The sequence below is a fragment of the Microtus pennsylvanicus genome, chromosome 11 (genome assembly GCF_037038515.1).
Source record: "Microtus pennsylvanicus isolate mMicPen1 chromosome 11, mMicPen1.hap1, whole genome shotgun sequence".
Lineage (NCBI taxonomy): Eukaryota > Metazoa > Chordata > Mammalia > Rodentia > Cricetidae > Microtus > Microtus pennsylvanicus.
In genome coordinates, this window is record NC_134589.1 from 44,605,655 (window position 1) to 44,633,206 (window position 27,552).

At 40.2% G+C, this 27,552-nt stretch overlaps 1 protein-coding gene across 1 annotated transcript in view; it reads left to right on the plus strand.

Moving 5' to 3' along the window:
- Nucleotides 1-27,552, plus strand: part of Cpd (carboxypeptidase D) — a 79,637-nt gene that overhangs the window by 45,075 nt on the left and 7,010 nt on the right. Inside the window, exons 7-18 of the mRNA XM_075991592.1 lie at nt 447-614; nt 2,077-2,186; nt 9,126-9,231; nt 9,670-9,812; nt 11,622-11,791; nt 13,664-13,987; nt 15,906-16,101; nt 18,732-18,867; nt 19,448-19,579; nt 20,369-20,464; nt 20,567-20,631; nt 26,511-26,642. Of these exons, the coding sequence (XP_075847707.1) occupies nt 447-614; nt 2,077-2,186; nt 9,126-9,231; nt 9,670-9,812; nt 11,622-11,791; nt 13,664-13,987; nt 15,906-16,101; nt 18,732-18,867; nt 19,448-19,579; nt 20,369-20,464; nt 20,567-20,631; nt 26,511-26,642 (1,778 nt within the window). The remainder of the gene's footprint in view (nt 1-446; nt 615-2,076; nt 2,187-9,125; nt 9,232-9,669; nt 9,813-11,621; nt 11,792-13,663; nt 13,988-15,905; nt 16,102-18,731; nt 18,868-19,447; nt 19,580-20,368; nt 20,465-20,566; nt 20,632-26,510; nt 26,643-27,552) is intronic.

A 27,552-nucleotide genomic window follows, 5' to 3' on the forward strand; every position in this document is an offset into this window, starting at 1 on the left:
CTTCCTCTATTGGGTTAAACATCCAACAATGCTCTCTACTAATGTAACTTTTTGTGACCATTTTAATGTCAGCATGCTACAGTGTTCTTTTTGTTGGTCTGTTTTTTCATGATAAAGTCCCAACAACTCAAGGGTTGCTTATGCCATTGTGTGTTTCTTATTAACACTTGAGCAATGCTTTAGTGTCGTTTGTGTAATTTGGATTTTTTTTCCTTTTAAAGGATGAGTAGAGGGCAAATGCTAAAGAGTAATGATCTACCTCTTTCCTCTACAGATCTAGAAGAGGTTTGTTTTTTAATATACAATGTTAAAAAAAAGATACATTTTACTCACAGTGAGATTGGTAGCAATGGACTTAATGTGCTTATACTTTAAGATGGCTGAAGGTGTGTGTCTGGCATTAAAATAGTAAAACATGCCTTAAATTTTGATCTTTTGTCCTGCAGGAGACTCAATGAGTGTAGTTGGCAGAAACAACAGCAACAACTTTGACCTAAACCGAAATTTCCCAGACCAGTTTGTTCCAATCACAGATCCTACCCAACCAGAGACCATCGCTGTGATGAGCTGGGTGAAGGCCTATCCGTTTGTGCTGTCAGCCAATCTGCATGGAGGTATGGCAGCTCTGTGTGGACTAAGTAGTTCTTGTTGAGAGCATTTGAAAACCCTGCTGGAGTTCTATCTGCTTATAGTCCTAGGCTAGTCAAGTGAGTATTCTATCACTGCCTTGTGACAGGGAACAGTTAAAGCCTTTCCTCTTTGCTCTCTAGGTCAATGTCCTGGCTGTACCCTCCCCCCACACTCTTTCTTTCTTTCCTTTGTTGTTGTTTTTCGTTTAGACAGGTCCTCACCAAGTACCCAGGCAGTCCTGGGGCTCACCATGCTGGCCTTGCCTTTCAGAGAACCTCCTCCTGCCTCTTCTTCCTTAGTGCTAAGATCACAAGCAAACAGCAAGCCCAGCTTCCCCTCATCTTTCTTCCACCTTTTCCTCTCATTTTTAATTTTAATGTTATTTGTTACTGTGTATGTATGGTGTGTGTGTGGATATGTGCATGCTGTGGCGTGTGTGTGGCGGTCAGAGGACACCTTTCAGAGGTTGGTTCTCTCTTCCCACTGGATTTGAGGATCTAATTCAGGTTGTGAATTTGCCCACAAGTGCTTTTCTCCCACTAAGCCATCTCCCCCTCCCTTCTTCCCCTTCCCACCAGAGTATATCAAAATATACTCCATTTTTATGATCTGAATATCATCAAAGTACTTTACACATTCACTAAAATCCAGTGTGAAGCTGCACAGCTCCAGCATGGCTGTGCAGTTCATTGAGCTGGGAGGCTTTGGGTCCATTTAATTTCACCATGTGATATTTTTTAATTGCAACTTCTTTAAGACCTATTTAGTTAAGAGCACCTTTATATTTCATGCATGCGTATTATTTCCCCACTTGCTCACTTTGATTTTCAGTGGGGAAAGTAGTGGAGTTTTTTGTTGTTGTTGTTGTTGTTTGGTTGGCTTTTGTTTCTTTTTAACAGGCTTGGGGATTGGCACCAAGGCCATGTGCATGCTAGGACAAGCCCTCTGCCATGGAGTCACATCCCTAGTCTTTATTTTTCCTGTATGTAAAGATAATTGGCCTTGAAAGTCTCATGGATGCCCCTTCTGTCTTACTTTTTCTGCTGCTGTGATAAAGCACTCTGACAAACTCTAGCTAAGGGAGAAGGGTTCATCTCATCTCACAGTTCCAGGGCACAGTCCATCCTGGCCAGGAAGTCTTGGCAGCAGAAGTTTGAGGCAACCTCTCATTTAGGAAGTGGAGATTGGCCAGTGCTTGAGTTCAGCTGGTTTCCAAGGAACGGTGCTGCTGTCCTGTGGGTCTTCCAGTTAGAATTAGCATAATCTAGATAATCCTTAAAGTATGTCTAGAGTCTAACCTAGTCTAAATAAGGCTTCACAGGTATGTCAGAAGTCTTGCCTGCCCGGATTGTCTAAGTCACAGTCAGCATAATTCTGAAAAGCTTGTATCATGTTACTGATACATTTTAAAACAGTTAATGGTGCCTTTTCCTGTTTTCCTTGTAGGTTCTTTGGTAGTTAACTATCCATTTGATGATAATGAACAAGGAGTTGCTACATACAGTAAATCACCAGATGATGCTGTGTTTCAACAGATAGCACTTTCTTATTCCAAGGTATGTTTGTGTGTGAACAGCAGATGCTGGGAAGTTAATTCAGAAAAACTACCTTAAAATAAAGCATTCATAGTCAGACAGTGATGGTGTATGCCTTTAATACCAGAGGGAGATGATCTCTGTGAGTTCCAGGCCAACCAGCTCTACAGAGAAGTTCCAGGCAAGCCAGGGCTACACAGAGGGGAAAAAAAATAAAATAAAACAAAGCATTCAGGTCAAGTACTCTCTCTCATAGCTAAGATACCCATGATGCTTTGCTTTTCCTTTTTTCTTCTTTATCTTGTTTCTCATCTCATTTTTGAACATTTATGTCTCTTTCTCCATTAGCTTTTAAACTGAAGTCATGCATTTTCATCTATGGTTTTTTGTTTGTTTGTTTGTTTTGTTCTCCTTTTTATTCCTTTATCTCCTTTTTATTTATTATTTATTAGCTCCTCTTTATTCCTCTTAAATTTCATTTTGTTTTATTGGGGGGGTTGCAGGTGCAGAGGGTGGATACAAAGGGTTGGGAAAGTGAATGGGATGGAGATGCATGACATGAAAGACACAAAGAAAAATATTCCTCAAATTGTTCCACACAATAAAAACAGAAAGAACACTGCCAAACTCTTTTTATGAGGCTATAATTACCCTGATACCCAAACCACACAAAGACATTACTAAGAAAGGGAATTACAGACCAATCTTGGACTCACTCATGAACATTGATGCAAAAATATTCAATAAAATAAATAACTGGCAAACCAAATACAAGAACACACCAGAAAAATCATCCACCATGATCAAATTGGCTTCATCCCAGAGATTCAGGGATGGATTAACATACGAAAATCTGTCAATATAATCCATCATATAAACAAACTGGAAAAAAAACCCACATCATCATCTCATTAGATGCTGAAAAAGCCTTTAACAAAATCCATCCCTTTATGATAAAGGTGTTGGAGAGAGTAGGGATACAAGGAACATACTTAAATAATAAAGGCAATATACAGCAAGCCAACAGCCAATATCAAACTAAATGGAGAGAAACTCACAGTGATCCCACTGAAATCAGGAATAAGACAAGGTTGTCCACACTCTCCATATTTATTCAATTTAGTTGTTAAGGTCCTAGCTAGAGCAATAAGACAACAAAAGGAGATTAAGGGGATACAGATTGGAAAAGAAGAAATCAAACTCTTACTATTTGATGACGATATGATAGTTTACATAAGTGATCCCAAAAATTCTATCAAGGAACTTCTACAACTCTTAAGGTAAAGTTTTACCACAATATAGAAAAGGTAAAGCATCTGTGTTTTCTAAACTTTCTATAATGAACACGATTACTTTTCCAATTAGAAATATTAAGATAGGGACTGGGAAAGCTGCACAGCTAGTAACAAGCATGATGCTATGTTCAGATCACGACCCCATAACCCCAGCCCTGGGAAGACAGACAGGAAGACTCCTGGAGCACCCTGGCCAGCCTTGATGAATCCATGAGCTCCAAGCTCAAAAAATAAGGTGGAAAATGATTGTAGAGGACACCTTTCAATCTCTGTTCTCCACACACACTGGCATGATGAATTCCGCTGACATTTTTAATTACATACACTCCCACCAAACATACAAAGAAGGGTCAGGGTGTGTGTGTGTGTGTTGTGTTGTGTGTGTGTGTGTGCACGCGCGCAATTTAAAAATAGTTCTAAGAAAAAAATTCTATGTGACTTGAGTAGTAGGTGCAGCAATTTGCAATTTTGGGTACTGATTCTGTGATTTTATTGGTTCTGGATTATGAAGGTTATTACTGCAACTCTGTGTTTTCTAATTACAACCTTTTACCATTCCACCTTCATACGCCTTCCTTCTCTGTGAATGGACCTGTGAGATTCATAGTCAGAGTTGCTAATAAAAGAATGATTTTACTTTTAAAAATTATTACCTTTTACTTGGTATGGCATATCTGGGAGAACATGCATACAGTAAAAAGAATGTATATTATTGCCACCTGTCAACATCAAAATTAATTGATCAGTTTTTTCACATATTCCCATCATACTTTGTACTTATTCACTCAATATTTTGTTGTTGTTGTTGTTGTTTGTTTGTTTTTTGAGACAGGGTTTCTCTGCGTAACAGCCCTGACTATCTTGGAACTCACTGTGTAGATAGGCTAGCCTCAAACTCACAGGGATTCACCTGCCTCTGCTTCCTAGTACTGGGATTAAAGACATGTACCACCATGCCCACCCCAACAGTTCTTTACCTTAGTTTTATTTCTTTGAACTACTAAACTTTTCTTTTTAATTTATCTTCTCCCTGTAGCCATATCTCTCAGTGATATTTCTAAGGCTCGCGTACGCCCTTTGGTCATACCTGCTTTCCCAGTATCCAGTCCTCAGTAGTTAGCATTGTCTTCATTTGGTTTCTTTAGCTGTGATAAAGACCATGACCAAAAGCAACTTAGGGAGGAAAAGGTTTATTTGGCTTGCATTTCCTGGGTCACAGTCCATTGAGGGAAGCCAAGACAGGACTCAAGGCAGGAACCTGGAGGTTGGAGCTGAAGTAGAAACCATGGGGAAATGCTGCTTACTGGTTTGCTTCTCAAGGCTTGCTCAGCCTGCTTTCTTATAGCCCCTGGGACCACCTGCCCATGGGGTAGCACCACCCACAGCAGTCTGGACCCTCCTACTTCAATCATTAACAACAACAAAAGAGTGCCCTACAGACCTGCCTACAGGCAGCCTGACCGAGGCCTGATCTTAGCTGGATTTCCTCTTCCCATCTTCCCAGATGTGGCTATGTTTATGTTGAGTTGACAAAAAACAAGCAGCACAACGACCAGCTTTCTCCTCCATTGCATTCTACAGCTAGGACACAGAACAGCCACACAGCTGTGGCACCCACAAAGCATAGCTGAGCCCTCAGTCTGGGGTGGCAGTATTTCACATTTTGCTCCTTGACTGCCAATTCATTTCCCACTGTGGTGATTCTAAGCCTTTCACCTGACTCCGCGTTTTCTTTTATTTTTATTTTTATTTTTATTTTTTTATTTTTTATTTATTTATTTATTAAGGATTTCTGCCTCCTCCCCGCAACCGCCTCCCATTTCCCTCCCCCTCCCCCGATCAAGTCACCCTCCCTCATCTGCTCGAAGAGCAATCAGGGTTCCCTGACCTGTGGGAAGCCCAAGGACCGCCCACCTCTATCCAGGTCTCCTAAGGTGAGCATCCAAACTGCCTAGGCTCCCCCAAAGCCAGTACATGCAGTAGGATCAAAAACCCACTGTGATTGTTCCTGAGTTCTCAGTATTCCTCATTGTCCTCTATGTTCAGCTAGTCCGGATTTATTCTCACTCATATTTGGTGTCTAGCCATAAATAAAGGACAATGAGCTTATAATTCATGTTCCTAGAGAAGCTAAGTAAGAAGGTGAACCCAAAGACAAACACATAGTCATCCTCATGAACATTAACCTTCATCAGGCGATGAAAGGAGACAGAGACAGAGGAGTATGGGACAGAAATCTCAAGGTCCAAATCAGGAGCAGAAGGAGACGGAGCACGAGCAAGGACCTCAGGACCGCGAGGGGTGCACCCACACACTGAGACAATGGGGATGTTCTATCGGGAACTCACCAAGGCCAGCTGGCCTGGGTCTGAAAAAGCATGGGATAAATCCGCATTTTCTTAGTAGGTGACTTTGTACTGAACAAAAGCAGACCTGCATAAACTGGTGTGAGTCATCCAGATTCCGTCTTCGCAGCCATTTACGGGTGTCCTGCCTGGCCTATCTTCCTTTTCTGAATCCACTGCATCCTGCCACTGCTGGAGTCTTGTGTCTATCTGCTCTTGCTAATGGGAAGATGGTCATTAAAGTCCTCTGTCTTTGTTTATAGTCTCCTTTTTCTTGGATAGTAAGCAACTTGGGTAAAAGTAAGGACTTACATAAGCCTTAATAAGCACCTGCAAAGCTGTCTCCCTGGAATTTCATCTTGATGCTTCCACATTTCTCCAGTGTGAACAGTCTTGGGAGAGTTCTGAGTGACCAGACGGTGGCGGCTGTGTAGTAGCCATCCTCTAGTAGTCTCCTCATCCGGTACAAGCAAGCTTTGTAATTACCAAAATTCTACCCCCAGTACTAGGAAAGATAGCTCAACAGGCAAAGGTGCTGGCTGCTAAACCTGGTGACCTGAGATCAGTTCCTGGGATGGACCCAGATGGTGAAAGGAGATAACTAACTTCCACAAGGTGTTCTCTGACCTCCTCTATACATGCAAATAAGGAAATGGAAAACAATAATAAGATGACTTGTCATGCACCCATTCCACTTTACTCTATCAGGAGGGCTAGGCAGTGAGAAAGAGCTGATGAGACCTGTAGAAGGAGACAGGTTGTAGAGATCGGGGTGGAAAAGCACAGAACAGTGAAGTGCAGGCCAAAGGATGGAGCCCAAGATGCTAAACAAGCAGTGGAGCAAATGAGAGCACCGAGATACTGAGAACAGATTTCAAAATGCACACAGTTTAAAAGATCTAGTATTGCCAGGCAGTGGTGGCGCACGCCTTTAATTTAAAAGATCTAGTATTGCCAGGTGGTGGCGCACGACTTTAATTTAAGAGATCTAGTATTGCCAGGCGGTGGTGGCGCACGCCTTTAATCCCAGCACTGGGGAGGCAGGGGCAGGCGACTCTGTTAGTTCAACGCCAGCCTGGTCTACAGAGCTAGCTCCAGGAGAAACCCAGTTTCAAAACAAAAAACAAACAAAAGGATCTGACATGATCCAAAGGGATAGACACAGTTTAAAAGGATAGGTACATTAAAGGGGAGTCTTGAAATGCAGGGCTTCTGGAGGAGAAAGAAAGGGGAGAGAATTAAAGGGGCCTTCTGGCAGTTTGTTTAAGAGCAAGAAAAAGAAAAAGGGAAGTGTAGTGTTGTATGAGACAGAGAAGTAGTGCAGAACCCAAAGCCCTGTAATCTCCCACTTCCCAGCAGGGTGAGCAAATAAAACAACCTCATGCAAGTGTTGGACTTTGTTAGACTGGCAGGAATCATGTAAAAGAACCCCATAATAGAAAAATGAGCAGAGAGAAATATCCATGGAGAACAGTTGTAAGAGTTAGGAACTGAATTGTCACGTATATAAACAAGGAAACCCTCTTACTCCAAAAGGCAGTCAGCAGAAGAAAGTCGTAAGTTGGAACACCAAAGAAATTAAGTGTAACCCTGGTAAGTGCTGAGAATGCAAAGCAACATCTTCAGTTGGTCAAACTGTGGAGGCGAGAGGAGGGAGAGGGAGTGATAAGGCTGAGAGTGTACGGTTTACTGATCTTCTTGTCGTTTGTACTTCTGGTGTCGTATCTACTAAACCATTCCTATACTGAGATTTAGAATCTATTTTTAACTGATTTGAGGTGTTGTGAGGAAGGGTTATGGATTTATTCTTTTGCATGTATTCAGTGTCTTCATACTATTTGTAAAAGATATTCCTTGCCTGTTGAAGTGTTTTGGTGCCCTTGTGAAATATCAGTGACCAGAATAAACTTCCTAGGCCATTCATGTATCACATACCACCTTCACTGGCTCCTTACGGCTCTGAGAGTGAATCAGTATGCTGCCAGTTAGGGCCTAGAACAGTGGTGTCCATAGTGTGGTTTATACTAGATGATCTGAGAAGATGGAGGAAGAATGCTAGAAATCTAAATAGATTGCTCAGTGTCCTTTAACTTTTATAAATGTTTGTAATCTACATATTGGTCCACAGTAGAACAGTACTTCTGTGTAGTGTAATCTGATGGGTACGTTGGCATGGATGGACATGGATGTAGTCAGAAAGATAGCAGATTGTGATACCAGTCTTCAGCAGAAAACCAGAAAGCAAAGTATGGCTGGGTGTGGTGATGCACACCTTTAAGCCCAGCACTTGGGAGATAGAGGCAACAGGATCTCCATGGTCTACATAGAGAGTTCCAGGACAATGAGGACTACACAGTAAGACCCACACCAAGAAAAGCACATGAACAATTATTACAGTGATCTAAAATCATGGTTTTTATGTGAGTGTGGTGGGATCATATGCCTTTAATGGGCATAGTAAGTTTCTATTAGGAGCTTGTTTATATATTTTAAAGTTAAGTGGCTAATTCTAAAGGTGGTAGAAAATTTATATTTTTCTCTTCACTCTATTTTGTCCTTTTTAATTGCCAAGGAAGAAGACGAAACTTTAGCCATCTTTCAGAGTTTAATTTCTTCAGGAAAAAATTTCCCCAGTCAAAAGCCATCTTCTCTCCTCTGGATTCCTGTAGCATTTATTTGTGCCCCCATGGAACTGTAAATAATTTCACATGTACTTATACCAGGTGCCAGGCTGCATACTGAAGACACCAAGACACGGATTGTTTCCAGGAGTGTTGTTCTAAAAGAAGGAAAATGGCTGGAGAAATGGCAATAAAGAAATAAAAATAAGAAAAAATTTCCAGTCTTCCCATTCCATCCTAGAATGTTGACTGGCTTGGTCTTGTGTAGACAGCTGTTGCTACACCCAGCTCTTAATTTTTATTAATTCTTTTTCTTATTATTGTATGTGAATGTATGTTGTAGGGCAGGAGAAAGGGGTTGCATGCCTTGGCATGTGTGGAGGTCAGAGGACGACTCTGGAGTCAATGTGGATTCCAGGGATCAAACTCAGGTCTCCAGGCTTGTGCAGCAAGTATACCTTTACCCACTGAATCATCTCAGTGGCCCTTCATTTTTATTTAAAAAAAAATTCACACAGTGAAAATTCAACAGACATAGAATTGTATACATTGGAGTGTCTCAGACTTTATATGGCCGTGTTCTCCCACTTTCACACCCCTTGTGGTAATCTTTGAAAGCTTTACCTGTATCTATCCAGCACTTTTTTTTTAAATGTCGATGCAAACAAATAATAGTAAACATTCTCTTTTCTTTTTTAGGAAAATTCCCAGATGTTTCAAGGTAGACCTTGCAAAGATATGAGTGTCCTTAATGAGTATTTTCCTCACGGGATAACAAATGGAGCTAGCTGGTATAATGTCCCAGGTAAAGATCACGGCCTTACAGCTTGGGTTTTCTGTTCTCTTGGGTGTTGCTGCTTGTTAATGATCTTCTCCAGTTGTGAGAAAGAACTATTGTTTTTTAAAAAAGCTCAAATGATTTAAGACATTGCAATAACATTTTCAACTGTTTTGCAGTTGGTGCCCTTTGAGCTACATAGACATATTGCACTGCAGCCTGACTAGTGTACAGATTTTTACCTTCAAATCATTATGGATCTTTCATGTGCTAATGGGAAGACTGCAATACAATGAGTTATTAATGAAAATACAGCATGTTAACTCTCCCATGAGTTGCTACTATTTTTGAGTTATTGCAGAGACAAGATAATTTGGCTTTTTACTAGGAATGATTCTCACCCTGTAGAATCTAATCTATCTAAAATGTATTCCGAGTAATGTATTTTTAACTCCTTGTCTTTAGGTGGCATGCAGGACTGGAACTATTTACAGACAAATTGCTTTGAAGTAACTATCGAACTAGGCTGTGTGAAATACCCATTTGAGAATGAGCTGCCAAAGTACTGGGAACAAAATCGAAGATCTCTAATTCAGTTTATGAAACAGGTAACTACTAAGGAACAAATGGATTTCTTCCAAGACCAAAATGAGTTGTGTGTACATGTAGCTTTTATATAGTGAAGTTAGAATATGTCTTTAAGACATTTGTACATTTTAGATGTTGTATGAGTATCTACATATATGTATATGCACCATGTGTTCAGTGTCCATGGCAGCCATGTGGGTGCTGGCAAGCAAATCCAGGTCCTCTGCAAGAGAGGCTAGTGTTCTTTAACCACTAGCTTCAGTCCCAGAATATTCCTCTTTTAATTCTAGTTTGTTTTAGAATATTTGCCCAATTTCTATATTCAGTTTGTTTTGTATATTTACCTAGAAAATTTGTGGGTGTAGATGAGTTTATTTGTCTGATTAGGGAAGAGGACAAAAGTTATTAAACAAAGTACCATTTGCTGTAATGGTTAGTGATCCTTTTTTATCCTGCCTTTGTAAAATGTTGACATGAATTAGCTACTCACCAGCATTTGTTAGTTGATAGGAAGGATATTTTTTCTTATTGTCTTTGATTAATTGATTTGATTGATTGTGTGTGTGTATGTACACAAGTGTGTAACAGTTTCCTTTTATTTGAATATGCACGGTGGCCAGCAGGTAAAGAGTCTTCAGAAATATGTGAGTGGTTAACTAGAATAACCTAATATGTTAGGCTACCACATTTCTATAGTTTTCCTGAGTTTACACACGAATATTAAAAACATTCTGTGTTATGTATTGACATGTATAGAGAAGGCAAACAACTGGCACAGAAACCCCTACTCCCCAGCTAGGTTTATAGCAGTGCTTTTACAGTTTGCTGTGTTTGCTTTATATGAAAAATATACAGGTGGATGAACTATTTCAGTGAAAATTAGAGATGTTAGAATATTTTACCTTTAAATACCTGGACATCTATTTACTCTTAATTATTCATTTATTTAAATTTTATACATATGGATGTTTTGCACATATGGGTGCTTATGGAAGCCAGAAGAAGTAATCAGATCCTCTGAACTGGAGTTACAGGCAATTGTTAACTGCCATGTGGGTGCTGGGACATGAACCCAGGTCTGCTTTTAACTGCTGATCCATCTCTCTAGCCCCTAGGCATCTATTTCCTAAAAATAAGAATATTCTCCTATATGACATCTTTAAATGCTATTATCTCACCTAAGAAAATTATACCAGTTCTCTAATATTACATAATATCTGCTCCATATTCAAATTCCTATGTTTTCTCCATGTAATCTTACAAAGAAAATTTGATTGTTGTATCTCCTTACTCTTTTTTTAAATATTCTTTTTTTTTAAAGATTTGTTTATTTATTATATACACAGTGTTCAGCCTCCATGTATGCCCTCAGGCCAGAAAAGGGCACCAGATCTCATTACAGATGGTTGTGAGCCACCATGTGATTGCTGGGAATCAAATTCAGGACCTCTGGAAGAGCAGTCAGTGCTCTTAACCTCTGAGCCATCTCTCCAGCCCCACCTCCATACTCTTTTTAATTTAGAACATTCTTCTGTCTTAAAGCAGTCCATTTGAAACAGACCTGGCATGTTTTCTTTTGTAGTATCCTATATTCTGAAGTCGTCATAATGTCTTAAAATTTAAAATGTTGTTATGTTCTTCACATGGCCTCTGTTTTCAGACACAAATATACATTTTAATGAGCATTTACATTTAGCTTTACTCAGAACCCCAGAGTCCTGGTAGCTCCTTTGTTTGCATTATTAGTAATCTGTTATTTTGTATATGAACTCCCAAAGTATTTAGATGATCATTCCCCTTAAAATATGGTAATCTTGTTCTTTACCCAGGTTCATCAGGGTGTGAAAGGGTTTGTCCTTGATGCCACAGATGGTCGAGGCATATTAAATGCCACCCTCAGTGTTGCTGAAATCAATCATCCAGTGACTACTTACAAAGCTGGAGATTACTGGCGCCTCTTGGTCCCAGGGACTTATAAAATCACAGCATCTGCTCGAGGGTAAGTGGTAAACACTTTCAGATTAGAGCTTGGGAGTAAGACAAACATGGCTCCCTTCTAGAAGGCTATTTCTAGAAAGTTCCAGAGAGGCTGCAACGTGCAGTTCAATGCATGGAGGCTTAGAGATAGTTTCACTGCTGAGCACTGCTGCCTTGGCACTGCCCCGTCAAACAGGTCTCTGAGGTCACATTTCTGCTTTCCTGGCCCTGATCACCTGTCCTGCCCTGTGACTTCCCTCGCTGTTAGTAGTAGATCTGGGATGTACTTGTTGGAAGAAGGGGGAGAAAAGGCAAATGCTCTGCCAAGTAAATTCATGCTGCTCCACAGAGGACACCATTCTTTAGAAATATATTTGTTCCCTTTTATGGCTTTTCCAAGCTCTCACATGCATTCATTTCTCTGTAATACATTTACATCATTGCTTCAGTGACAGTTTCTGCTGATTGCAAGCTCTGAGTAATGCTATTTTCCTCTTATGGGCTTGTTTACCTTTTTATCTATCTGAAAGACAGGGTCTCAAGTAGCCCAGGCTGACCCCAAAACTCCTATTCCTCTCAAGTGCTTTCCCAACTGATTTATTTATTAAAAAGACGGTGAGCCTATGACCTGTTTTTTTCTTTTTTTTTTAGAAAACTAAAACAACCTGATTTTCTTTGTAGTTCTTTACAAGTGGCCTAGAATTGTAAACACTTATTTAATCTGAATCTTCTCTTGTTTTGAGGCAAGAGCTGGTGTAGTTCAGGTTGGGCTTTAAACGTCCCATGTAGTGGAGGTTGACCTTGCTTTTCTGATCCTCTTGGAATGCTAAGGTTACAGGCTTACCACACTCAGATGGTTTTCTTTGTTCTTGATTTAATAAGGCCAAGCACTACTGCAGAACATTCCCCTTTCCTTTCTAGCCAACATATTTGTGAAGCTAATCTACCCATCCATTGGAGGAAAGCTAAATATGCAGAGACACTTAGAGTTGTTGGTCCCTTTTCTTCTTTCCCACAAAGAACAGGTCTTTTAATATGTAGTGACTCATAACCAAGGTCAGATGTTCACACTAATGCATCTCAAAGTTATTCTGCTTTATTTTTTTTTTAACTTGGCAGAATATTAGAGAAACTAGAACACCAGGTGTCTGAAAAGCAGGCAGAGTTATCTTTGGTAGAGAATGTCCTAAGTTGCTACCTCAGGCTTTTCCACCCACATACCTTAAAGGCTGATTAGTGGACTCAGACTCCAGGAGCCACTGGGGATCTGCAGGAGTCTCAACCTGCCATTTGAAATCCCATTTTAATTTTTTTATTATTTTAAGTGAACGAATATTTTGCCTGCATATATGCCTGCGTATGCCTGTTGCCCACAGCAGCCAGAAGAGGGTGTTCGGTCCCTAGAACTAGAATTACTGATGATTGTGAACTCCGTGTGGGTCCTGGGATTTGCACCCAGGATTTGCACCAGCCCGTGAGTGAGTGCTCTTAACCACTGAAATCCTTTTTGTTGTTATTGTTGTTTTATGTTTGTTTTTGTTAGTTTTGAGACAGGGTCTCTCTACATAGCAGGGGCTGTCCTAGAATTCATAGCAACCAGACTGTCCTCAAACACAGAGAATCACCTCCCTATTCTGGAATTAAAGTTGTGTGCCACCATGTCCAGCATGAAATTCTAATTTAAATCTTAGACACACGTCCATATTATACTTTTACCTATGTTTGTTCTTTGTTATTATTTTTTTAATAGTAAGTTGCCTCAGAGTTGAAAACTTGACTCCTTTGGGAACTACATCACATGTATTCCATGGAGTCCTGTATTCTCTGTACACCTCTACTTCCCAGGGCTTGGATGCTAAGGAAGTACGGTTCTGATCCGTCTGCTTTATTCTAGGTATAACCCTGTTACCAAGAATGTGACCGTCAGGAGTGATGGTGCTGTTCAGGTCAACTTCACACTTGTTCGGTCTTCAACAGACGCAAACAATGAATCTAAGAAAGGAAAGGGGGATAGCACCAGCACCGACGATGCCAGTGACCCCACTACTAAAGAGTTTGAAGCATTAATCAAACACCTTTCTGCTGAGAATGGTTTGGAAGGCTTCATGCTGAGTTCATCCTCAGACCTGGCTCTGTATCGATACCACTCATACAAAGACTTATCCGAATTTCTGCGAGGACTGGTGATGAACTACCCACACATTACAAATCTTACCACGTAAGAATCACCTGGTTTTCTTTCACTTTCTTTAAGTGGATTCATTCATGCTTTGCCACATCCGATGGATCTTAGACTTACTTAGAGGTATTTGGGAGCTGAATGTACAAGAGTTGCAGTCTCACCATTTTCCAAGGAGATTTTTCTGATAGCACCGTCTCGGGTGTGTTGATGGAAACTGCGTGCTGGGTTAGAGGTGCAGACTGAGCCTTCTAACAGAGAAAGCTTCTCTTCCTAGTGCCTCCTCTGAGTGATCTCACACACTTGCCATGTTCTAGCTGCAAATTTATATTCTGACTAAATGTTATTTAGCTTGTTTTATTTTGCTGAGGGCAGTGGACACATTTTGGAACCATGACCCTACCTGCCTGTGATCATGTATGAGACTTTTTGTCAAATAAAAAAGAGGCCTGGCTGCTGTCACTGCTGCACTCTGGTCTGTACATAATCTCTCACTGGACACTTTAAAGACATGCTTGGTTGTGACCCTGGAAAGTCACGGTACTAGCTCATGTCACAGTGGTGATTGGGACAGCTTTCCCTCCGTTCTGGGGTTTCTCTGCCCAGGTTTCTGTGTCATTCTAGGTCTTCGTGCCTTAATACAGCTACTCCAGAACTTCCACCATGAGTTGACTGCTGTGCTTTGCCTGCTGCAGGAAGGACGTTTACCTCTGCCACGGGCTTACAAGCTGCCTTCTGCAGACCTCATGAGCATCGTTTAGACTTTACTTTTTTTTACTTCTCTCATTGCATTGATTCTTTTAATTTTTCCAGAAACTTTCACTTCTTAAAGTCTAATATACAGTGTTTATAGATGTAGAGCAGTATTTGCAGAGCCAACTAACTTCCTTTATTCAACTGATTTTTTTTAGCATTTCTGCCTTTTTGGGCTCTAAAGTCATTACCCTACTACCACATACAGTTTAGTCTCCTTTTTAAAGGAAAAACCCAAATTGAACATTATTCTGCTAACTCAGCTCATTTAATTGTTTGTGTTTGTTTGTTTTAGCTCATTTGATTATTTTAAACCTTCTAATTGAAGGCTTTTTTATTCGAAGGTTTCTTTCTTTTCATTTTATTTTTGGTTTTACAAGACAGGGTTTTTTGTTTAGCTTTGGCTTTGGAGTCTGTCCTGGAACTCACCCTATAGGCCAGGCTGGCCTCGTACTCACAGAGATCCACCTGCCTTTGCCTCCCAAGTGCTGGGTTTCAAAGCATGTGCCACCACTGCCAGGTGCTTTTGAAAATTAGATATTTCCTTAAAATGCAGCATATCTGCCATTGGTAGGGACAGACTTTTTTAGGCATTAAGTGTCACTGAATGGCATCATTAAAAACAATGACCTTTACCATTTAATGCTAATCCATTACTTCTGGCCAGCTCTAATAAATCTTCTGTCACAGGAAAGAAAGCCAGCTTTGAGCTCAAACCTCTTGTGAAAGTGGAAATTTGATAATTTATTTTGTTTTTATTGACTTAGCTTTTCCTGTCAAACTGATACTGCATTTATTATAAAGTGTATAAACTGTATTATTCATATAGATTAATTTAGATTTTAAAGAGACATTCCTACATTTAGTATATTTAAATATTTCTATAATAAGAGTTGAAGTGGCTCACTTAGAAGATAGACGCCAGCTAGAGCAGTGTGGTGAGGCATGAGGAGCAGAGTCTGCAGGGCTGCCCAGCAGAGTCATGGGCTCGAGTCTGGCGATGCTCTACTCTTGGTTTACTTCCTTTGCTCAAGGGAAACTATTCCTCCTAAGGTTTTCTGACACTGTGACTTTCTCTTTAAAAGACTTTCAAGGGTTTTTGTGCTTTGGTTTCTTCATCTTCGTTTCTATTTTTAGAATCCATAAGTTAAGTTTAACATAACACTTGATTACTTGCTGACTTTTTGTTTCTGACTTATAAAAGTTTGGGACAGAGTGCTGAGTATCGTCACATTTGGTCCCTCGAAATCTCCAATAAACCCAACATGTCAGAACCTGAAGAACCAAAGATTCGTTTTGTTGCTGGTATCCATGGAAATGCTCCGGTTGGAACGGAACTGCTTTTGGCTCTGGCAGAATTTCTTTGCCTGAATTACAAAAAGAACCCAGTTGTTACCCAAGTAAGAGAATAGCCTGTTTTGCCATTCTTTGAAGACAAAGCTTTGGGATCATTGACTTCAAGGCACCATTTAAAAATTTTAAGTTTCTTACTAGATTTCACACAGAAGCACTTTTAGTACATGTGTCACTGTGAGAAAAAGAACTGCCTTTGGATACAGTCAGTGTTCATAGTGTCTTTCTAGTGTATTTCTTTGTATTAGTCCTAAAAGTTTGCCTTCAGTCCCGTACTCCTTTAAGCTGAGGCTCCTTTTAACCTTGCCCACAATTCTGTGCAAATGAACTATACTGAAAAGTAGAGTGAAAGACATAATTCTTTTTGCCTTTTTATATAATATATAAAGTCATTGGGACTCTCAGCTGCAAGTAATTGTATATAAACTTATACAACATTATCTTATTTAGCGATCTGTGGCTGTAGAAAAGAAGTTTGTCTTAGGGGCTTAGGCATATATGACTAAGAAGCCTTGCTTTGTGCTGTCTTAAGGAAAGCAGGGCAAGAACACTCAGTAATTAGCACTGCCTGTACTGAATTTAGGAAAAGTGGGAAGAACTAATACTTGTTGAATGTACACTGACTGTGCCAAGCACTATTGCCCAGAACTTTGTACACATTGTTGTTCATTGCTCATTCTTTCAAGGATGGGGATCTCTAGTCCATAGATTGAAGACAGAAATAGAGGTGTTTGTTAATTTACAAAACATCTGGAAGCCCGTAATTAAACCAACAAACATAAACCAACATATAATTAGTGTTCTTTTTCTTGTAATGAAAAACAAACACCAAGTGTATCTTGCTATAAAGGCCACACAGTGCAGCTATATTGCACCCTCCCCCAGAGAGACTGGGAAAGAACTAGTGTCTTGATTAGGGTCAGAAGGAATCTGTATGCCTAATTGAAATCAGACTTAATAAAAAATTATTTTATCATCTCTAGCAAAGCAAATTTCATTAGCAACTTTTACAGGTTGCGAAAGTATCTCCCAGACATTTGTTTGTTATTTCTTAAAATGAGATAGTATAAGATAGTGAAACCCCTGGCTACATATTAGAAATACCTCAGAGCCTTTAAAAACACCAGTACTTGGACTTCATCCTCAGAAGGCATCAATATTTCTTTTATAACTTCTTAGGCGTCCCTCCACACAAACAAACAAACAAAAACAATTGTCACAGCTTTTTAGACTGTTTGTTTATTTGTTTGAGACAGTTTTACTATATAGCCAAGGTTGGCTTTGAACTTGCTATATAGCCCAAGTTGGCTTCAAACTTAACATTGGCCCTTCTGGGGTACATAACATTGCCCCCTCTGGGGTTTAGGCATGTGTAATCATACACTACAGATCAAAATCAGGACCTTGTACATGTTAGGCACATGTTCTACCACTGAGTTATACCCCAGCCCAAGTTGTTCTTATATATAGCTAAACTTGTACCTATTGGTCTTATGGTAATAAGGGACCATATCATAGGTAAAATACTTTAATAGGAATCACAAAGCTTTTGAAGCCAATTTGGGATACAGTAGAACCTGCCAAAAGAGAAACAAGGAGACAGGATTCGGAGATTCTGTTGAGTAGGTCTGTGTTGAATCATAAATTATCTTAGAAAGAATCGCCCAAAGGCAGAGATTTAGAAGCCAGTGAGTTAAAGGGTCTCATGTATTTTCAGGAAGAAAGGATTTAGTATGCCTCTTTCTTTGAGGGGATGGGAGCCTATATATAATTTCAGGAGAAGGAAGTGGCCAGTCAATGTGGGTCCAAAATCAGGAAGCACAGACATGAAGCAGTCTGCTTGCTTTCTCCTTTTTATTCTGAGACCCTGGTCTGTGGGATGGTGCCACGCTGAGGGTGGGTTCACTTAAACTTCTCTAAAAGCACCCCCACAGGCATTTCCAGAGGTATGTTCCTGAGGTGAGTCTAAATCTAGTCAAAATGATGGTGAAGATTAAGTATAGCACTATTAGAAATATGTAGAATGAAGCTCCTCAGAAATGACTTCATGTCACACATAGAGGTATTAATGCCTGTGGAGTATCTGGAGGAGAAATTATAGCAAGGCAGATGAACCTACCTACCTACCTACTTTGGGTTTTTGGACATGCTATTTCAGCTCTCCTAGTCTAAGAAGGCATTGACATTTTCAGATTTTACATTCCCACTTTTAATCCAGAAAAGAGTTCACCATTATTATTAAGTTAGTGACCAGCAATTGTTTTCTATTGGGGGCCAGATATATTTATATTTATACTTATATTTATAGGAGCAGACATCCTGTAGCTACTCAGTCCCGTCATTATAATGCACAAACGTAAACATAAATGAATGGGTTTGGCTATTCCAGTAAAAACTTAAATAGAAAAGCACCCAGCAATCTGGATTCTGCCTCCCTGAGGTGCTTCTATAACCCATATTTGGTACCAAGACACATGAAGAACATTAGTTATACAGTATTGTCTCATTTTTTAAAAAAAATTGAAGCAAATGAGAATTCTATTTTACATTTTAGTTTCTTTTAGTGTTCTGCCTTTTAAAATAACTATTTAAAGTGAACAATAAAGACTGTGTTTAGGGGGAAGTGTCTATCAGTTCCACATAGAGCTAATGAACTCTTGATTTCTTTTTCATTTAGTTGGTTGACAGGACTAGAATTGTGATTGTACCTTCTCTGAATCCAGATGGGCGCGAGCGAGCACAAGAGAAAGAGTGCACCTCAAAGATTGGGCAAACCAATGCCCGTGGCAAAGACCTGGACACTGACTTCACAAGTAAGACTCAATTTTAGGTCATTAAAATACTTGGAGGATAACTTTCTATACTAGGAGACTGATCAGCCCCACTTCGTAGATGAGGAATGGGGTGGTACTTGTCTAAGTTATGAGTGTGAAATATAAATCAATACAGACATCCAGAAAATATCTTGAATTTTTTCCCTTTCACTTTGACAAGACATCCAGAAAATATTTTCAATTTTTTGCCTTTCACTTTGATAAGTAATTGAAGCTTTGTATTTTATTTTTTGAAAAAAGGCTAAGATTATTGGGGTGTTCTAATGTGTATAGAGGTAACAAAGGCCCTCTTTCTCTCTACCTTTCTGAACATGTGTATGTACACAGGGTATTTGCATGTTGTTATATATAATGTTACTGATGTGCACACATGATCTCAAACTATGCACAACTCAATAACTTGCCTGTGAGAACATGTCTTTTTTTGCTTGAGGTAGCATGTGGAGAGACAGTTGCCCACAAGTTTTGTAAGCGAGAGTTATATGGAATTCAAATACAGTATTTCTTTATGTTTTCACTAAAATTTAGAACTTGGTATTTAACTTTTCTCTTTTTTTAGGTAATGCTTCCCAACCAGAGACCAAAGCCATCATTGAAAACTTGATTCAAAAACAGGACTTTAGCCTTTCCATTGCTTTAGACGGTGGTTCTGTGCTTGTCACATATCCCTATGACAAGCCAGTCCAGACAGGTATGTTCAATATCAGGGCACACATGTAGTATTTAAGCCTTGTAGGAAATTCCAAGTCACTAAGTAATATCCCTTCTAAATGTTTCTCAGTAGTGAGAAACATTAGTAGTGGTTTGCTCTCTGCTCAAATGATCAACCTCAGATAATTGTCCATCCTGTACTGGAAGAATTGGGGCAGATTGGAGAGGGAAGGGCTGACCAAGGCCAAGCTACATGAGTAGCAGGATCTAGTCACATCTGTTGAGTGTGGTCTGCAGTCAGGTTTTGAGGAATTGGTGTTTGTAGAACATGAGAATAACAAAAGGAGTGTGGCACAGTGCCAGATGCTCATGGTATCAGGCTAAGCACTCCCTCCCATGCTTGACACCTTGCCTAGTGGGCTGTGCCTCGTGTTAAGCTAAACAGTTGCTTGTTGAAGTTCCGCCAACTCACAGCATATGCAGAGAGTTTGAGTTATTTTCAATGCAGTTACAAAGGATATTGCTGTTAGGCCCCAGCTGTCCATAGCTGAGGTATAATAAACTAAAAGAAGAGTCTATCTCAGTATAGTAAGTAGCCTGTTGTATAAACTCACTGTATTTTTTTTAATGTAAGGAAGATGTTTGCTCCAAAGTATGATTATCTTGAACTAAACAAAACAATATTGTTATTTATGGTAGCTCCCGCATAAACTTCAGTGGGGTGCAGAACTTACTAGAGGGAGAGGAAGAGGACTTGAATCTGCAATACTGAACTTGAACAAAATCTTTCCAATTTCTCCACTGACTTTCAAATTTTTCTTCTTGGTAGTGGAAAACAAAGAAACTTTAAAGCATTTGGCATCTCTTTATGCAAATAACCATCCATCGATGCACATGGGTCAGCCCAGTTGCCCAAATAAGTCAGGTAGGCATTTCCCTACCCTGTGCTGTTCATTTTAGTTGATTGCTTTGGGGAGAAGAGAGCCTGTTGGTCTTGTTGATCATACATCTCTCAATGGTTTTACAGATGAAAACATCCCAGGAGGAGTGATGCGTGGGGCAGAGTGGCGCAGCCATCTGGGCAGCATGAAGGTATGTTTCCGAGAACACGGGTAGAGTGGCTTCAGACTCGTGGTCATTGAATGAAAACACAGGTTCTTTTTCTAAGACAGGGAAGTGATTGGCATCTGTCTTGTGACATTCTCAACATGTTTTCACCTTAAATTAACCTGACAGTCATCTTCTATTTTAAACATTCTTTTTTTGTTGTTGTTGTTGTTTTGTTTTTTCTTTTTTGAAACAGGGTTTCTCTGTGTAATAGTCCTGGCTGTCCTGGTTTTCACTTTGTGGACCAGGCTGGCCTTGAACTCACTGAGATCCACCTGCCTCTGCCTCCCAAGTGCTGGGATTAAAGATGTGTGCCACCACTACCATTCTTAACTACATAATTTAATAACATTAACTATAGTACAGTCTTGTACAACCACTACTAAATCTACTTCAATTTTTTTCATTATTTCAAACTGCATCTGTACCCGTTAAACAGTGACTCCCTGTTCTCCCTTTCCACAGCCCCTGGTAACCTCTACTTCTGTGTCTAGGAATTTGCCCATTCTAAATATCTCATAAAAAGACTTACATGGTAATCCTTTTGTATCTAACTTCTTATATTAACATAATTTTTGAAGCTTATCCATTTCATACCATATATTACATACCTTTAGAACAAAATATTCTATTATACACAGCATATTTTGTTTATGTATTGATAGACATAGCATATAGTGTCCTGAAGCCTAATTTTTCACTTTGAGTGGAGAACTAGGAATGGCATTGCTAGGTATTGTTTTGATTCCATTTTCAATGTTCTGAAGAACCAACCACCAAGCTTTTCCATAGCATCTCTGCCATCTTACATCCTATCAGCAGTGTTCAAAGAGTCCGTCTTCATCTTCTGTATATCCTGAACAACGCTTGTTATTTTAAATTTCTATCCTATGAGACATAGCATCATCTCATTGTGGTTTTGACTTTCATTTCCCTGATGGCAAATGATATTGGACTACTTCTTTATGTGCTTGTTGGCTATTTCTTCTCTGGAGAAGTATCTATCCAAATCTTCTGTCCGTTTTACAGTCAGGTTTGGGCTAGCAGGGGGCACAAGTGCTTTTTGCCAAGCTTGACTCTCTGAGTTCAATTCCCAGAATGTACATAGTAGAAAGCAAGAACCAACTTGTCTCCTGACCTCCACACATGTAACATGACATGGATGCATACACAATGTTAATTTTAAAAATTTAACTGGAGGCTGGAGAGATGACTTAGTGGTTAAGAGCACTGGCCACTTTCAATGGACCCAGGTTTGATTCTTGGTACTCACACGGAAGCTAACAACCATCTGTAACTCCAGTCCTAGGGCGTCCAATGCCCTCTTCTGGACTTCTTGGATACTGCACACATGGACAGACATACTTGCAGGCAGAACAGCATTCATACACATAAAATAAGAATGAAATTAAAACATTTTAGTTACTTGGGTTGTTAGTTTTCCACACTCTACATACTAAAGCCTTATCATGTATATGACTTGCAAATAGTTTCAACTACCATCCTATAGGCTGCCTTTTAACTTTAATAAAAATTACATCTACTTGGAGGTGGAAACAAGCACGTGCTACTTGTGGAAGCAAGAGAACAACTTGTGGGTGTCAGTTCTTTCCTTCCCCCATGTGGGTCCTAAGATGGAATTCCGCTGTCAGTCTTGGTGACAATTGCATTTACTTGCTGGGCCATCTCTCTGGACATTTTCCACTTTCTTTTTTCGTTTGTTTGTTTTTTGATATTTTTTTATTTGTTTGGTTGTTACTGTTGTTTTTTCAAGATAGGGTTTCTCTGTGTATCCCAGGAACTCGCTCTGTAGACTGGGCAGGCCTCAAACTCAGAGATCTGCCTGCTCTGCCTCCCGAGTGCCGGGATTACAGGTGTCCACCACTACCGCCTGACCCTTTTTTACATTCTTTTTTTTTTTTTTTTTTTTGGTTTTTCGAGACAGGGTTTCTCTGTGGTTTTGGAGCCTGTCCTGGAACTAGCTCTTGTAGACCAGGCTGGTCTCAAACTCACAGAGATCCGCCTGCCTCTGCCTCCCGAGTGCTGGGATTAAAGGCGTGCGCCACCACCGCCCGGCCCTTTTTTACATTCTTGATCATGCCTTTTTGACAGGCAAAGTTTTTTTTTTTTTAATTGTTGTCCAATTTATTCTTTCTAAGAATTTGTTGGCTATTAAGACTCTATTTTTCTTGTCAGAGTTTATGGCTTTAGCTCTTGAGGCTGTTGAAGTTCATTTTGTGCATCGTGTGAGGCAGGAGTTTGGTTCTGTGGGAAGGTAGGGATCTAGTTGTCTTGTTGGAGGGAGGCCACTTATTCGTTTCCCTGCTGCTCAGAACCCATATTATTTAAAACACTACTTGGCCCATTAGCTCTAGCTTCTTATTGGCTAACTCTTACATTATTTATTTAACCCATTTCTAGTAATCTGTGTATCCCGTGAGGCTGTGGCTTACTGGATAAAGTTCCAGGCATCTGTTCAGCAGGGCTACATGGCTTCTCTCTGACTTCACCTCCTTTCTCCCAGCATTCCATTTAGTTTTTCCCCACCTAGCTCTGTTCTGCTGTAGCTCTGCTGTAGGCCTAAAACAGTTCCTTTGTTCACCAATGATATTCACTGCATACAGAGGTGAATCCCATATCAGTCTTTTGTCAAAAATGTCTTTCCTCATTGGATGGTCTTGATGGCCTTTCAGAAAGCCTTTGAACACAGATGTGTGGGTTGCCCAGACTTGCTTTTCCCTGGGTCTACAGTCTGCCCTTTGGTTTGTTACAGCTTTGTAATAACATTCAGAACCAGGGTTCATAAGCCCTTTAGCTTTGTTCTTCTTAAGGGTTGTTTAGGCTATTCAAGGGTCCTTGCAATTCTAGCTGAACCTGAAATTGACTTTTCTTTTTCTGTATAAAAGGCTGTTTGGATTTTACTTAATAGTTGTGTTGAATCTTTAGATCTTCTCTCTGACAGTTAGCAAGTGATTAACTGGTCATTGGTTCACGCGTGCAACATAAAATTGACTTCATTCCCATTTCTTTATTCCCTTATTTTTTAAGAATTTACTATATGGGGGCGGGTGCTAGTGAGCTAGTTCATCAGTTAAGAACACTGACTGCTCTTCCAGAGGACCCAGCATGTGGGTGTTGGGAACATACTGGTTCACAGCCACCTGTAATTCCAGTTCCAGGACATCTGCTACATGATGACCTCTGTGGACACTTCATACATGTGGTGAATTTAGGTACATGCAGGCAAAACATACAAACACAAAAGATAAATTTTTTTAAAGAATTTACTATGTAGGAGGCATTTGCTCTGTTAATGATAAATAAAATATTTTCCAAGGCCTATTGAACAAGTAGCTGTCCAGAATTAATTGGTTTGATCTAGAAGTGAGCATCTTTCCACATGTTATGAAAATTTAAAGACAGAAAATATTATACCTAGTCAGAGCCCCAGCCTTCCCTTTCTTTGGAGATAGCATTTGCGATACAGAGGTGGTGAAGTGGGTGTTTAGAAAGGTTTAGGGCATACACTAAGGCCAGGAAGAAGTTCACTGAGCAGCCATTACCAGGCAAAGACAAGAATGAAAAGAGTTTGGGACTTTGAATTAGTGTGTTTTAATAAGGAATGGAAGACCACTGAAGGTTTTGAGCAAGGATACGGTGACATGATCTGAGCTGTGCTATTAAGAAATTAAGTTCAGGGCTGGAGAGATGGCTCAAGTGGTTAAGAGCATTGGTCCTGAGTTCAATTCCCGGCAACCACATGGTGGCTCACAACCATCTGTAATGAGGTCTGGTGCCCTCTTCTGGCCTGCAGGCATACACACAGACAGAATATTGTATACATAATAAATAAATAAGTATTAAAAAAAGAAATTAAGTTCATAATAGTGGGCTAGGATACTTTGGAAGGAGGAACTGCAAAGAAGCTGGTTTGAAATAGTCTAGACAAGAAGTAATTAAAGAAGGGTTTTGATTAGGGTAGTGACAATAGGCTAGGAACCAAGTGTTGAAAGTTTAGTCTTGGTATTGAAGTAGAGTTGGCAGGATCATGGATGATAGTGACACAAGTCAAAGATGAAGTTTCTGGACAATAACCCTAAGGGTTCAGTAGTGGCCTGAATACCTTGGCAGCGACCAACGGCTCTCCAGTTGGACTTAAGATGCGTTCAATAAAAGGGAAACCATGCCTAGTACGAGAAACCTAGGCTACTCAGGGCTAGTGAAGTCAAGGATCTTGGAAGAGAAACTACAATCACCACTTTCCTAAACCAGCACAACCCCTAATTACATTCTAAGTACTTGTCCTAACACCCAGAGAGAAGTGTAGTCTTCAACCCGCATCAAGGAAACCTTTCCTTGCAACAGATGGAGACCATTACAGAAAACCACAACCAGTCAGAATGCAGAGTTGCAGTGCCCAGTCCCAATAGATAAATCTATAAAAACAACTCCAGCACCTATAGGCTTCGGGAACATTACAGAAGAGAGGGCAAGATTTCAAGAGCCAGAGGATCAAGGAGTTTGTGTGAGATTGTCTCTCCTAGTAATGTCAGAAGCTACACCCATAAAAATCTCACCAACATGACTACCTAAATATGAGCTAGCTGAACAAGGACAACCACAGTAAACATGCTAAAGTGGATGGGGGAACCACAGAGCCTCAACCCTGTACGAGAACTACAGTGCCATGTCAGGTGGTGGTGGCACACACCTTTAATCCCAGCACCCAAGAGACAGAGGCAGGTGGATCTCTGCGAGTTTAAGGCCAGCCTGGTCTACAGCGTGTGTTCCAGGACAGCCAGAGCTACACAGAGAAACTGTCTTGAAAATCAAAAACAAACAAACAAAAAAAGAACTACAGGCAACTAAGGAATGCTTAGAATGGAAGATATAGTAGTCCCCAAAGAACAGCACACCGACTGGTTCTCTAATCCCATACCAACTGGGTATATCCCAAATAGTTGGCCTTGGAAACACACATATTAGTAACATTATATAGACTGATAAGGTTATATTTCAATGAAAAAGAGGTCTTGGATTTTAAAGAGAGCAAGGAATGGTCTATGGGAAGGTTTGTAAGAAGAAAAGAGAAGGGAGAAATGACATGATTACATTATAATCTCACAAAATAAGAGAAAAAATGGTATAACTGCAGAAATGATAAAGTTTCATGACAATGTGGGGAAGTTAGTTAATATCATTGGGTAAATGAAAAAAAGAACAAGTTGAGGGAGGAAGTGGCAAGTAAAGTTTGAAATCTGTCTGCACAAGTGGTTCCTGTACTTGACTAAGTGCTTGGCTCTGGCCATGGTCATTGTCACAGCAGGCTCATACTGACTGGTCAGGCCCAGGAGCTTGTCCTCTACCTCCAGTGCCGTGGCAGCAACAGGAGAGTTCTAGAGTTGAGAGGGAAGCTGGCTATCCACGTGGACTCATTTGTTCAGCAAACCCCAATAAACATCATCTATACTTAACAGCACTGTGGGAGAACTGCCACTTCAGAATGAACCAGACATAGTCACTGTCCTGTTTGTGACATTATTATTAATAATAATAATATTACTATTATTTTGGTTTTTTGAGACAGGGTTTCTCTGTGTATCTCTGACTGTCCTGGAGCTCACTCTTTAGGACAGGCTGACCTCAAACTCACAGACATCTGCCTGCTTTTGCCTCCCCGAGTGCTGAGATTAAAGGCTTGTGCCATCGTTGCCCAGCTTGTGACCCATTATTATATATGGTGATTTATTTATATTCTAAGATGCTTCACAAATGCTACTTACATCATCCAGTTCTTTTTATTTCATTTGTTTACAAAGCTAATTTTTGCATGTACTAATCTGATTCTGAACTTTATATTTCAGGATTATAGTGTTACCTATGGCCATTGCCCAGAAATCACAGTCTACACAAGCTGCTGCTACTTCCCTAGTGCAGCTCAACTCCCTGCCTTGTGGGCAGAGAACAAGAGGTCTCTCCTTAGCATGTTGGTGGAGGTGAGCTTGTTTTGAGTTATTTGTTTCCCTCTGATACTGAGGATCAAACCCAAAGTCTCATACATGCTAGGCTTCATCAGAGGATAAAAATAAAAACCATTATTAAAACCTTTATAAAAATATAGAGAGAATGATTTTGTTCATGTTTGTGTGTGGTGTTGGGGTATGTGTTTACATGCTGTTAATACATGGGCCATCATATATACATGTGTACATGGGCAAGTGGATGTCAGAGGTTGAGCTCACTTTCCACTGTATGTACTGAGACAGGATGTCTCGCTGTGCCCAAAGCTCATTAGTCTAGCTAGTCTAGCCAGCCGTCTTACCCCAGGGATCCCTGTCCCTGCCTCCTGAGCATTGGATCACAGGTAGGCTGCCATGTTCACCTGGCCTTTTACATGGGTTGTGGGGATCTGAACTCCAGCCCCCATCTCGCTGGGGTGGAAAGCACTTTCTTCCTCTGAGCCATCTCCCCAGCCTGAATTTTGTTCATCTTTTCATTGCCAAAATAGATGCCATGTGTGCAACATATCTTGAACCTGCTATACCTGGGAGCTTCATGTTCTTCCAGCTGAGGATCGCTGGTTACAGTCACTGTACCATGCGAGAAATAGTTCAAGGCATTTGAAGACTGGCTTCTACTGCTTTAGGCTTTCAGAGTTCTTTCTCTTACCTCTGGCTCTGAATCACTGACTGATGGGCAAATGATGGGCAAATGTGGTCAGGGTCAGTGGGGATGAAGGGTAACTTAGGCTGTGTGCAGTACCAAGAACCCTTTGCATACTCATTAAGCACACTACTACTGAACTATAATACACCATTAAACCCCTACTTCTTTTTAGACAGGGTTGCTAATTTGATGAGTAGCCTTAAACTCTGTTTCCTGTGTCTACCTACTAAGTAGCTAGGA